Source organism: Sinocyclocheilus anshuiensis, unplaced genomic scaffold (genome assembly GCF_001515605.1).
Source record: "Sinocyclocheilus anshuiensis isolate Anshui unplaced genomic scaffold, SAMN03320099.WGS_v1.1 scaffold637, whole genome shotgun sequence".
NCBI classification, from domain to species: Eukaryota; Metazoa; Chordata; class Actinopteri; order Cypriniformes; family Cyprinidae; genus Sinocyclocheilus; species Sinocyclocheilus anshuiensis.
Window position 1 is genome coordinate 2,955,899 of NW_015539816.1, and position 12,394 is coordinate 2,968,292.

A 12,394-nucleotide genomic window follows, 5' to 3' on the forward strand; every position below is an offset into this window, starting at 1 on the left:
TCTTTCTCAAATCAAACTTTCTTTGTAAAAGAATTAAAAGAAAATTTCACAGTGCCTTCATTTGCCAGCATACCATTTGTTATGCTAATGCTAATGCTAAGTTGAAAACTAGACATCATGAAATGTGAATGTGTGTCGTACCTTCAGTAAAGCATTCAGTCGTTCACAAAAAAGGGGTGTGGTCGGGCTTGGCCTTCTGGGATAGCCTACTTCAGACAAACAGAAAGACACAGGTTAACTTGACACAAACAGCAGTACGTTATGTGATTTCTGACAAAGCATGAGGTAGAGGCAGCACTAACAGCATTGAACTACACTAGAAGTCAAGCGCTGTGGAGATGGCATTATCTTCTCAGCATGGACGTCTCTCCATGAGCCCACGGTTAAGCTCCTAGGTGAGCTTCCTGTACACAGGAGACTATAGTTAAAGCTGTGACTAGTAAAAACACAGCTCAGACTCACAGTGGCAACAACCTCACACTTACAGGAGCAGTATATAATTTCCTTCACAGCAGGTGGTCCCTTAAATCCAGGAAAGCCAGAAGGTTCTCATTAGCAATCTATAGAGAAGACTGAAGCAAAGTCTGTCTAAAAAAAGCAGCAAAGGTCCAAATTATGGTAACATTTCCATGCAAAATCCTTACACAATACTATAGGGTAGATACACTATTGTTTAAAAGAGTGGGGTCAGTAAGAATTTTTTTTAAGTATCTTTTCATAAGTATCTTATGCTGACCATTACTTCATTTATTTGATTAAAATTACAGTAAAAACAGTACTATTGTAAAATATTAACACATTTAACATTTTCCATTTTAATATATTAAAAAGTAATTTATTACTGTGATGGCAACGCTTGATTTTCAGCAGCCATTACTCCAGTCTTCAGTGTATATTACACATTTAACACATTATAAATGTCTTTACTGTCATTTCTGATCAATTTAATGAGTCCTTGCTGAATAAAAGTTTATTTTAACAAAAAATAGTGTATAAACAATATACCAATGATACAATGAACTGAACAGAATATTATGTTACTGAAAGATTAGATTTAGGGTTGAGTTACACTGAAATCTAAAGCACAGCAGATTGATGACTTTGTTTAGAGACTAAAGCATTTTGTTAATTCATATTCATTTGCATGACAGAAGAGACAGAAGCATATAAACACGGATCTGCTTCATAAAGCAATCTACAAGACGACAACATGAAACCAGCAATAAATGCTAACCAAAATTCATTTCCTGGGAAAACAAAACCACTTCAACACTACAAAGTAATGGATAATGCATTATGGTGATGTATATTAAAAGCTAAACAAACACAAACAGACAGACGGTTAAGAAAGACTTTAAAACAGTGTGGCATAAATTATTCAGCCAGAACAACAAACCAGATTATGGGGGCCCTCAAAGTTTTCCAGGGGGTCTGTGAAGAAGACTATAGCAATAAATAAATACTCACACAATCTGATAAGCATTTTATAATGTAGCCTACTAATATAAGTTAATTCTCTTAATAAAAAGAAAAATAGGCTAAATAAATCTAATTTACTTACTTTAAAAACCTAGCTTATATTGGGGACTCGGTTCGTAGGTACAGGTTAGACATTTTTATGATCACACAGTTGTTAAGATGCTAGATAAGAGTCTGATAAATGCATGTGATCGAACTCCACATTGTTCAATTTAGTTGTCAATCATGACAAGAAGAGCGGTCAAGGAAAAACAGCATGTGACCAATGTAAGCAAATACTGGATGCTGTGGATGTGATTGTCCAATAGAATGAATGGACTCAAATAGCGTCCAATCAGCGGAGAGCTCGGGCTTGATATAAAAACCCAACAAAGCCGCTTATTTCTGGACACCATTATCAGTCTTGTGTGGGTTCTGGTGGACTTTAGGAAGGATTAATTCCGCTTCCCCAAAGAAAATCAGTGTAAGGTATGGATTTTGTTTGAGATCATTAAAATCAAGCCTTTATTATTATTATAATATTCCGAAAATATGACATAACGCTGCCAGATCAATTTACAAAAACATACATTTGTGGGCTATATTAATGATTAAAGTATTATCAGGAATGCATCGATATTCAAAGGGACGTCGCGTATTTAAGCTCTGCTGGCAATTTGCAATGCGCCGTTTGTTTTCCTAAACTCTTTAAACGTGTAGAGAGCATAGTAATGTCAATGTAAACGCTTTAAATGGTATGCTGGCCAAAAGAATGCGGATGCGTGCATGACAAGGTGCTTTTGTCCCAAACATCAGCAACGATTTTGCAGTCAGCCTCCTTCTCTGCAAGGTCTTTGGAGACGTTGCGCATTACGCATTCGCATGCTTAAAAGAGTAATACATTATTCCCATACAAGACCTTCATAATGCACAGAAGGCATTACATGACGTGCAATATCTGCATGCATTTGAAGGCATTTTGAATGACTCGTCATTTATCGGACGCGCGCTCCACATTCCATCATATTTACTGCCTGCATGACGTAACGCGTCACCGAGCACATTTGTCGTCATGCTACGACCGTTTGTTGATGTAACGGTTCAAGCGAATTTAAACTAATTCCTCCGTTTTAGAAAATGCGCTTTAATACTGTTACGTCATTATTAATGCAGCTAAGGGGCTGGCTTTGTCCTTCCTTGTGCTGGAATCGGATTTGAATTCGCCTTTAATTAACGCGTCCTTGTTTCCAAATAGTTGCACCAGGTAGACGCAACCATGCCTTTCGGTAACACTCACAATCAGCTGAAGATGAACTTCACCGCCGAGCAGGAGTATCCCGACCTCAGCCAGCACAACAACCACATGGCGAAGGTGCTGACGCTCGAGATGTACGCGAGCCTTCGGGACAAACAGACCTCCAGCGGATTTACCGTGGATGACGTCATTCAAACCGGGGTGGACAACCCAGGTAAACGACCCGTCTTCAGAATGCCAGAGTACCATTGTTTCAGCCGGCGCTTGGGTGCAGGGTGACCAAATGTCGAAGGATTTGATTTGCAAATTTGAGTTTTGCGGCTTGTAATCCATGTGTTAGAAAAGTGGGAGGAAAGTGTCCGAAAATGTGATGACTCATCCTGCACTACCAATTATATAACATTACTCTAGAATGAGAATGTCTCTCCCCCTAATAGCACCTGCAGCCAACTAGCAAGTTTTATTTTTTTTTTAATCGCCAAGCTGTCACAAATCTAACATGAATAACGAACAAATGCAATTTTCAGACTCCAGTATAGTACATATAATTGGTGCTTTTCATTACTAGTTATCAAACAAAGTAAATTAAAAAGGCGGCACAGGCTACACTTTCAAGCTCTTTGAAGATGAAATGGCTTGAATGCATTTCTAGTTGGCTGGTCTTTGAAATCGAAATTGAGCAGGTAAAAATCATGATTCCTGGCTGTGCTGTAATGATGCAGTTTGCTAATAATAGGCACAATTCAGTGGGTCTCTAAATACTTTGCTAGTAATGCATTAAACAATTTGTGTAATGGACAATTTTGAATGACCACATTCATTGTCATGCGATAAGTGCATAGCTTAATAATTGGATGTTAAAAACAGGACAAATATAAGCTTGAATATCAGTTCTGAATCTCTATGGAGTCCAGATACTCTTGCACATTTAGGCTTAGCGCTTTCAAAAAACGTACATTTAGTACGTACGTAATATTCAATGCTTTCTTGGGCCTGATGTGTCAAACGAAGAGACGCTGAACCTAGTTGAACTCTACTGTACTAACATTCTGATTTGCATCCTTTGCTGAGTCCTCATGCCCCCTGATGTTATCCTGATGGCTAATGCAAGTTATTGGTTTTTTTTTTTTTTTTTACCCCAATGCACTTGACTCTGCGAGAAAATTGCAATGACCGTCTAAGGGGCCGTTCACATGTCGCGCCTGAAAACGCGTGGAAAACGCTAGGCGCTTTCTGCTTTTTTCCAAAGCGTTCGGGCGCTTGCGCTCCGGAGACGTCTGCCGTTGCTAAGCAGCCATGACCTGCGCTCTCCATGAAGACGCGGAAGTTTCAGCAAAGGATAAATGGATTTGCAGCACTAAAATCGCTTGCAGTAGCTCTGCTACTAAACTTATTTAAAAATGGCTATCCCTGTACAGCTATGATCAGCTGTTCCTTCATCTTGGCAGAGCTTTCAATGTTGTTACGGGAAAGGATTGTTTTTTTCTTGTCACATGACCCGCGGTGCGCTTGCGGCATTCTGAAAAGTTGAAATGTTTTTATCTCGATGCGGCGCGACGCGCCTGGGAAAAATGAGCGCGTCGCTTCCATTATGAGCGCGTCTGCCGCGCGTCTACATTGGAAATAAGGAATTGAGCGCGCAAAAGACGCGATAAGTGAACGGCCCCTAAGGTGTTATGTGTGAAGTCCAACAAAAGGGGAATTGTCTTCTCGAATCTCATGATTTCTGCAAGACCAACCATGTGATAATAAACATGATGTGTGGCTATATTAAGCCTTTGCCTGTGACAATCTGTTTGCTGTCACCACCATGCTGATCTTTTGTGTTCCAGGTCATCCTTTCATCATGACGGTGGGCTGCGTAGTTTTCCGTACTAAATGGATACATTTAGGTGCCATCTTAATACTTGGAGGATTTATTATTATTATTATTATTATTATTATTATATAAATTGTATGTATTTCTTATATGGAGATTACTACTACTACTAATAATAATGTTTTTAATGGGTAATTCCAGCTTGATATGAAAAGTAATGTTGGCATTTTGTACCGTTTTTATATTTATTGTATGCATTTAGGTTCTATCTTTAATATATTATAAAATTATATACATTTTATCTCTTTCTTTTTCATTTACCCTTTATTAAAATGATTTGGTTTTGTAGTAATTTATTACTTTTTTTTTTTTTTTTTTTGGAGTAAGATTTTTAATTGATAAGAGAACATCCTATCAATTAAATTATAATTATAACTATATTGTTATAAAATGTGTATTTTATATTAGAAAATGGATACGTTTGGGTGCCATCTTAATATAATATAACATTAAAGAATTGATTTGTTTGTCCAGTATAAAGATTATTTGGTGTTTGCATTTTATTTATTACTAACAACAATTTATCGAGTGATTTCAACTCAACATGAACATTTTGGTGCTAAGATAAGAAAAATATTGATATGATATAGTACAGTCAACATTTGAAGTGTATCAAAAAAAGTTAAACAAAGTTGTCCTAAGACAAGAACGCATTTTGGTTTTAGGACTACTTTGATGAAAGGTTTTGATCCACTTCAAATGTTGACTAGTATATTTTAAACAAAGTCCCTTTAAGGCAAGTCACGTCACTCAGTGGCCATCTTTGAAACGCCTCTCGGGCATGCAAAGATCTCTTTGAAACATCAAATTCTCCAAAACTGGTCTCCAAGCTTATGATTAAATTCCATATTTGAAATCACCAATAAAATCTGACAACAGCTGTATCATAAATATTTATTTTGCTCAAATAGCATTATAAAAAGCTTCTTTTTCAGGCTAGATCAGCCAGTGTGCATGCGCAGTCCTAACCGCATGTCTTAGAGCGTTGACTGTTTCTATAGGAACCAGTACTTCTAAAGGCAGCTGCTGCAGTGACACGCTGACCTTACCGATTAGTGATTGGCTCTTTTGCTCAGAAGGCGGGGCTTCGTTCGATAGAGTGGCCATATTGAGCATTGCATTTTTCCCCATTCAAAACTATGAGTGACACGTCTTGGGTATTCTATAGTCTTTGTTTTAAATGACTAAAATATGAATCTTCATAATGCTTTATAGGCACAACGACAACAAGACATTCCTGGTCTGGGTGAATGAGGAAGACCACCTTCGCGTTATTTCCATGCAGAAAGGTGGCAACATGAAGGAAGTCTTCAATCGCTTCTGCACAGGCCTCACAAAGGTTGATTTTTAATCAATCCGAGCTCTTCAGCATTGCCAGCATCTCCAGTGTTGGCACGTTGTTAAATCCTAACTCGTTTGTCCTGCAGATTGAGGAGTTGTTTAAAGAGAAGGGCCATGAGTTCATGTGGAACGAGCACTTGGGCTACGTCCTAACCTGCCCCTCCAACCTGGGCACAGGGTTGCGTGGTGGCGTTCATGTCAAACTTCCTAACCTCAGCAAGCATGAGAAGTTTGGTGAGATCCTCAAGCGACTGAGGCTCCAAAAGCGTGGAACAGGTACATGTTCACCTGCAGTTCTGTTACATGTACCGGATGTAATCTGCAGTACTAAACTTGCTCTCGTCTCCAGGTGGAGTTGACACTGCTGCAGTAGGCGGTGTCTTTGACATCTCCAATGCAGACCGTCTGGGCTTCTCTGAGGTTGAGCTGGTTCAGATGGTAGTGGATGGAGTTAAGCTGCTTATAGAGATGGAGAAACACCTGGAGGCAGGCCAGTCAATTAATGACCTTATGCCTGAGCAGAAGTGAACACTTCGTGACTCCTAACTTAACTCCTTCCCTGCCTCCACCAGTCCTCCTTTCCTCCAGTACCAATAATCTTAACTACGTCAAGGAACATACACTCCACCCAAATGGTAGTGGCACTAAAGTTAGACGAGTCTTCCATCAGTGTGAAGGATTTTGTATCTCAAACTTCCTGCAATGTTGAAGATGGAGCTTAACAGCAGAAATAAAGTCTCTTTGGCCCATGGAGTTTCTTGTGTGCATGTGTTATTGCTAAAAGATCAACTAAATTTTGTTTGCTGTAGTTTTCAATCCATCACCTAATTTACTTTGATTCTGCATGTGTCCAGATGCCAGAAACAAAGGCACTGTTGAGGTGGTGTTCTAGCGTTATTTCGGAGGCTTAGTTTGTGTTTACAGACCTGTTAAATGTGTTTTTAATTTGGTGGTGTTTATAGCGTGTAGGATAATCCCTGCACTTGAAGGTTATTTTATAGGTAGACTAACAAGGACATTATTTGCTTTAGAGAAACCATAATCGAAAAAATGGCTTTTTTCCCCCCAAGAGACAGTAGCTCTCTTCGCATTTTATATCAAGTATTCTAGGCCTTTTCTTTACACTTTGAATTCTTTTTCTTTGCATTTATAAAAAGCATAAGCTTTGAAAAAAAATTCCACCCTTTTAAGTTGCTGTCAAAACGGTCTTGTACTGCCACCTAGTGTCCATAATGGGAGATGAATCCAAAAGAACTATACTTGCTTGTATCTTCATTGCGCTTGTTTTGGTCGTTTTTAATGCTGGCTTTGTGCTGAGTTGAGAAAACAACCATTTTGCGGAAACCATGAATGCAGCTTACGTTACAAGCATTCATTACAGTAGTCTTCCCGTATACGACAGGTTTAGTCAACGCTGAAAGGAGGAAATATCATTTTTTTTGTTTGTTTCTGAGACGTTTGAACAACGAAGGTAAACTCTTCGACATTTTAATTGCATATACTATTTTAGGTAGTTAGGTAACACCAACATTGAAAAACGGCTCAATCTCTATAAAATTAATTATAGTTAAAACAAAAACGTCTGTGATTGGCCAGACTGTGACAGCGCAGAGAAAAGTAACATGCACCATCTGACATCAATACAACTTCAGCCACCATCAATATATATATATATATTTTTTTTTTAGCTGAATAACAAAAATCTTTAGCTATTTAATTTAAAATACACGGAGTATAATCAAATTACTTCTAACCTATTGCACCTAATGAAAAAACATCCGGGCCAAAATTTATCAAGAAGCACTTCGATAATTACAGCAGGATAAGCATTGAAACTGAACTCTTCAGTTGGTAGATCTCCAGCATGATGTGGTTACTCCTCCCACACTCAGTATGAGATCTGGGGTGCGTTTCCCCAAAGCATTGGTTGCAGCAAGTTCCACTGAACTCTATAGTAATGATGGAACTAGTGTCCATAGTTGCATTTGAGTACAGGGCTGAATTTGTTGTGCCCCAAATATAGTGCTTTCCTTTCAGCTAAAGAACTTTTATCTCATCTTACCTCAATATATACTTTCCATCAGCTGTCAATGGGTGTTGCTTCTAACAACCAGATACGACTACAACGTTGGCTGTTTTAGGCCACTAAAAAGCATAAAACTGGATTAAAAAATCGATTTCCAAAGCAAAAGCAGAGAGGGAGAGACTGAGCAATGAGCATAACACAAAGTGACACGATTTCTTGCTACGACTCATTTATTTTTATTATGTTGTCATGTATAGAACACAAGGTGCGAGTCGCTGTATTTCACAGAAGCCCACACGGGCAGTTTAGTCTAACAGCATCGAGTCAAGCAGGTCTCCTCTCCTGTCCTCATCACAGTATTTACAAGGTTAAACTCCACGATAAAGCTCTTCACTGCCTTAACAGCAGATTATAAAAATCATTTCACATGACTAAAAACTGGAGTGGAGTGGAATGGGTTGGTATAATATAAAGAAACTTTTAAAAACAAAAAAGTTTAAAATAAATGTAAATGCAGAGAAATTTTTCAGCTTAATTCATCAGAGCCGTGGAATTCTAGCCAAACCCTCTACAGACAACAAACTGACAAAAAACGTATAGTGTCAATCACTGTAAGCTAAATACTTACTGATTTCATAAATGATGGTTCATCTCAATCTTTCTAACACTTCACACATACACTCTTCAAAACACTCTTATGCTGTGAAAAACTCTTCTCAGCACTTCACACTTCTGTATGATGCTCACTGCAGTGAAAAAAGAAAATTCAAACTCATACATAAATCCCATACGCAACACATACACTCTCACTTATATGCACCTTTATGAATCATATGCATGCCCATCAGTTTATGGGATTCCTCAGTCATAGATCAGAATAATCGCAAACTATTTATATTTTGTTCTCTGCTCTCATATACTTCCAGTTTATACACTCGTTTTTGTAGATATAAGCTATAAAATTCACACACAAGTCCTTTGTTTTAAGCTTACATAACCTCAGCTCTCATTCATCCAGTTCAATTCCAAGTATAGAGAATCTCTCTCTCTGACAAAGAGCACTGCCTGCCCTGGTCTTCTCTGCAAAGCATCATGGGTAAGCAAATACAAATAGAGAAAAGCTCTCGTCAGTGATTAGTGCTTGATCCCCAAAGTGTGATGTACAGCTATAATACATTTAACATGGATACAAGAGAGCGTGCGAGGAGTGAAGTGGGAGATACGGAGGCCTGGTGGCTGAGCTGATGGGGGCAGACAGAGAAACCTGAGGCTGCTTGTTTGGCCTGGTGCTCGCTGGAGAGTGTGTTTGAGTAGTGCGGTTAATAGTGCCTCCAGGTTCAGGGTTTAGCAGCTTCAGCCCTTCTGTGGTCCAAGTGGCACATAGAGGTGAAAGACGGAGGTTCAACACCTCGAGACATCAGTCCGGTCAGTCGAGAGAGTCGAGAGAGTTACGCCAGAGACCTCTGACATGGTTTTATTCTGCGGTAAAGCTACAGAGAATCAAATAATAAAAATAATTTAAAAATATATATTCAAGAAGGATTCATTAAATTGATCAAAAGTGAAAGATATTTATATTGTTACAAAAGATTTCTATTTCAAATAAATGCTGTTCTTTTGAACTTATTCATCCACAAAAATATTTAGCAGCACAACTGATAATAACAAGAAATGTTTAATGAGCAGCAAATCATCATATTAGAATCATTTCTGAAGGATCATGTGACACTGAAAATAGAGTAATGGCTGCTGAAACTTCAGGTTTGCATCACTGGAATACATAATAAAAGATACTCTACTGCTATATCCCGTGTGTGCACCTACCCCTAATAGGTTCCGTGGCACATAGCCCTCTTTGTCATTGAGTTTACTCCACCACCACTCTGTCTCGGTATCGTCCTTCCTGTGTAGGACAGTAATGGCATCACCCTCCTGAAAGGAAAGCTCATCTGCGCTCTGAGCCTCATACTCCCACAGCGCGTACACAACTCCCTTATTCATCACTCCCAACTTCTCCTGCACACCTGTAAACACAGAGAGAAGGCAAGGTAATATCTCATTCAGTATGATATTACAGCATTAACATATGCACCACACAAAAAAACAATGACATCTAATTATACTGGTGAGTACTGAGTAATACTATTTATCAACATACATTACTTTTTAAAGGTTTAGGGTTGGTAAGATTTTTTAAATATTTATAAAAGAAGCTCACCATGTCTGCATTTATCTGATCAAAAATATAGTCAAATATTAGAAAGATTAAAATAAATGTTTTCTATCTTAATATATTTTTAAATGCAATTTATTCCTGCGATGGTAAAGCTGAATTTTAAACTCGTCTTCAGTCACATGATCCTTCAGAAATCATTCTAATATGCTGATTTGATGCTCAAGAAACATTTCTTATTATCAGTGAAAACAGTTGTGCTGCTTGATATATGTAGAAAATCTGATACTTTCTTCAGAATAGAAAAAAAAATAGAAATAGAAATCTTTTGTAAAACTGTCTTTACTGTCACTTTTTATAAATTTAACGTGTCCTTGCTGAATAAATGCATTTATTTAATAAATAAATAAATAAATAAATAAATATATATATATATATATATATATATACACACTGACTCAAAACTTTTGAATGGTAGTGTTCTAGATATGTTAATGGGATTTCTGGAGAATTCTTACATTGATTACGCCTAAAAGCTGGACAATGGGCAAGTAGTGATGAAAAAAGTGAGGCTTTTTAAATTTTTGAATCAGGTGTTTCCCATTTCTAAGTGCTCTAAACTCTGTACTCTGAGGACATCTGCTGGTTAAAGCAGTGTAAATATAATGAGAACTTGGCAAAAACGTTCAATGACATTTATACAAAAAAACTATAATATCAATAAATATCAAAGTGAAGTTATCTGTATATGTAGCCTTTTATTCATTTGTAGTTTTATTTGTGTTTGTAAAAAAGCATTTTAGTTCTTTTTTGGTTTGATATTGTCATCAGGGTCTGCTCTCCCCTCTCTACAGGACATCTACCTCAAACGCAGCAAAAACAGAGCTGTTAAAATCATCAAGGACTCCAACCACCCTGGTAACGGTCTTTTCATATATGAGTGGGCTCCAAAGCCACTCATATAATGCAGAAACAATCAAGCAAGCAAAACACGCGCAACGCGCGCACGTATTTGTACTAGTGAAGAATGAGAGGGACAAGTACAGCCTAGCGCATTTCACACAGGCTAGATTCACTTTCGCCTGAAAGTCGTGTATGCCTAAGATTGAAAATAAATGATGTTTATAGTGAATGCCCCTATAAATGGTCTTATTTTTACGATTTAGTTTTAATCCAAATGATGCGTGTACTGAGTGAGTGAACATCAAAGATCACACAACAGAATTGCGTTGTTCTGGAATCCCCCCCCTTTCATAAATTGAGACTCAAGTCTCTCAATCTTTTGTAGAGTAACTTGCATTTAGATTTGATCCCAAAAACTGCCTCCACTTTCACATTAGATTCAACAGAGTTCTCAAAATGGATGGTATGAGAGCACAAAATCATTCTGAGGAAAAGGCACTCTTACCATAGAGAAACTGTGAGCACTGTATGTAACCCTCCTCCATCTCCTCACATTTGTCTGCTGCCGTCTCTACATCGCTGATAGTGGTGGCAAAGATGGCAGCACCAGACTCCACCAGTATCTTACACAGGTGCACGCTGTTACAGGAGGCAGCACAATGCAAGGGCGCCCTACACACACAAACACACGTCAGTGGGTATCTACTCAACACCTGTTAGTTTGAACAGACTGATCAATCTCTTTCACACTGACAGACTAGTGCTGGGCGGTATACCGGTTCATACCGAATACCGGCTTTTATTTTTGTTACGATATGAATTTTTAAAATACCGCAATACCGGTATATGTCACTTAATCAACGTTCGGAACGCGACACTGTTTGAAAGGGGTGTTGCACTGTGGTGAGGGAACAGCTGTATGTGTTACTAAAGCCCTATTCACAGGGGATTAGTATTACGGGGTGACCTCCAGTCATTTGTAATAATTGCGGAGGTTGTCTGTGATCTTAATCCCGTGCGAATCGGCCATGTCTGTAATTTGTAAAGTAAAAATTCCCACGCAAATGACCTACCATATTTCGCCGAACACCGAGGTCCTGTGATAATATTAGTCTCGTGCGAATCGGCATCTCTGTGATTCGGCCAGCATTTGGCGGGTCGCATATCATTTTTCGAGGTTTTTGTTTGCTGTGCGCCTTTTTATCCATCTTCCACGAAGAATGGAGCTGCGTTGGAGTGTTTGATAGTATTTTGGGTGCTGTCATCATATCGCTACACCATACAATTTGCAGAAAGAGAAAGCTGAGAAGGTTTTGAGGTTAATGTGTTACAAATAAATCAAGCATAAAGCTTGAGATA

General features: G+C 38.3%; 2 protein-coding genes across 2 annotated transcripts in view; one reads left to right on the top strand and one right to left on the bottom strand.

Moving 5' to 3' along the window:
* The first annotated feature begins 1,844 nt into the window (after positions 1 to 1,844).
* On the top strand, positions 1,845 to 6,686 carry LOC107683986 (creatine kinase B-type-like). Its single transcript, XM_016480092.1, has 6 exons — positions 1,845 to 1,947; positions 2,723 to 2,927; positions 4,546 to 4,584; positions 5,789 to 5,931; positions 6,020 to 6,209; positions 6,283 to 6,686. Exons 2-6 carry the CDS (start codon positions 2,735 to 2,737, stop codon positions 6,459 to 6,461), a joined length of 744 nt encoding a protein of 247 aa, XP_016335578.1. The 5' UTR covers positions 1,845 to 1,947; positions 2,723 to 2,734; the 3' UTR covers positions 6,462 to 6,686.
* A 1,485-nt stretch (positions 6,687 to 8,171) lies between these two features.
* The window catches only part of LOC107683973 (apoptosis-stimulating of p53 protein 1-like), a 27,473-nt gene continuing 23,250 nt past the window's right edge, over positions 8,172 to 12,394 (bottom strand). The window contains exons 13-15 of the mRNA XM_016480080.1: positions 11,541 to 11,707; positions 9,784 to 9,983; positions 8,172 to 9,449 (exon numbers count right to left, since the gene is read on the bottom strand). Of these exons, the coding sequence (XP_016335566.1) occupies positions 9,408 to 9,449; positions 9,784 to 9,983; positions 11,541 to 11,707 (409 nt within the window). The 3' untranslated portion in view covers positions 8,172 to 9,407. The remainder of the gene's footprint in view (positions 9,450 to 9,783; positions 9,984 to 11,540; positions 11,708 to 12,394) is intronic.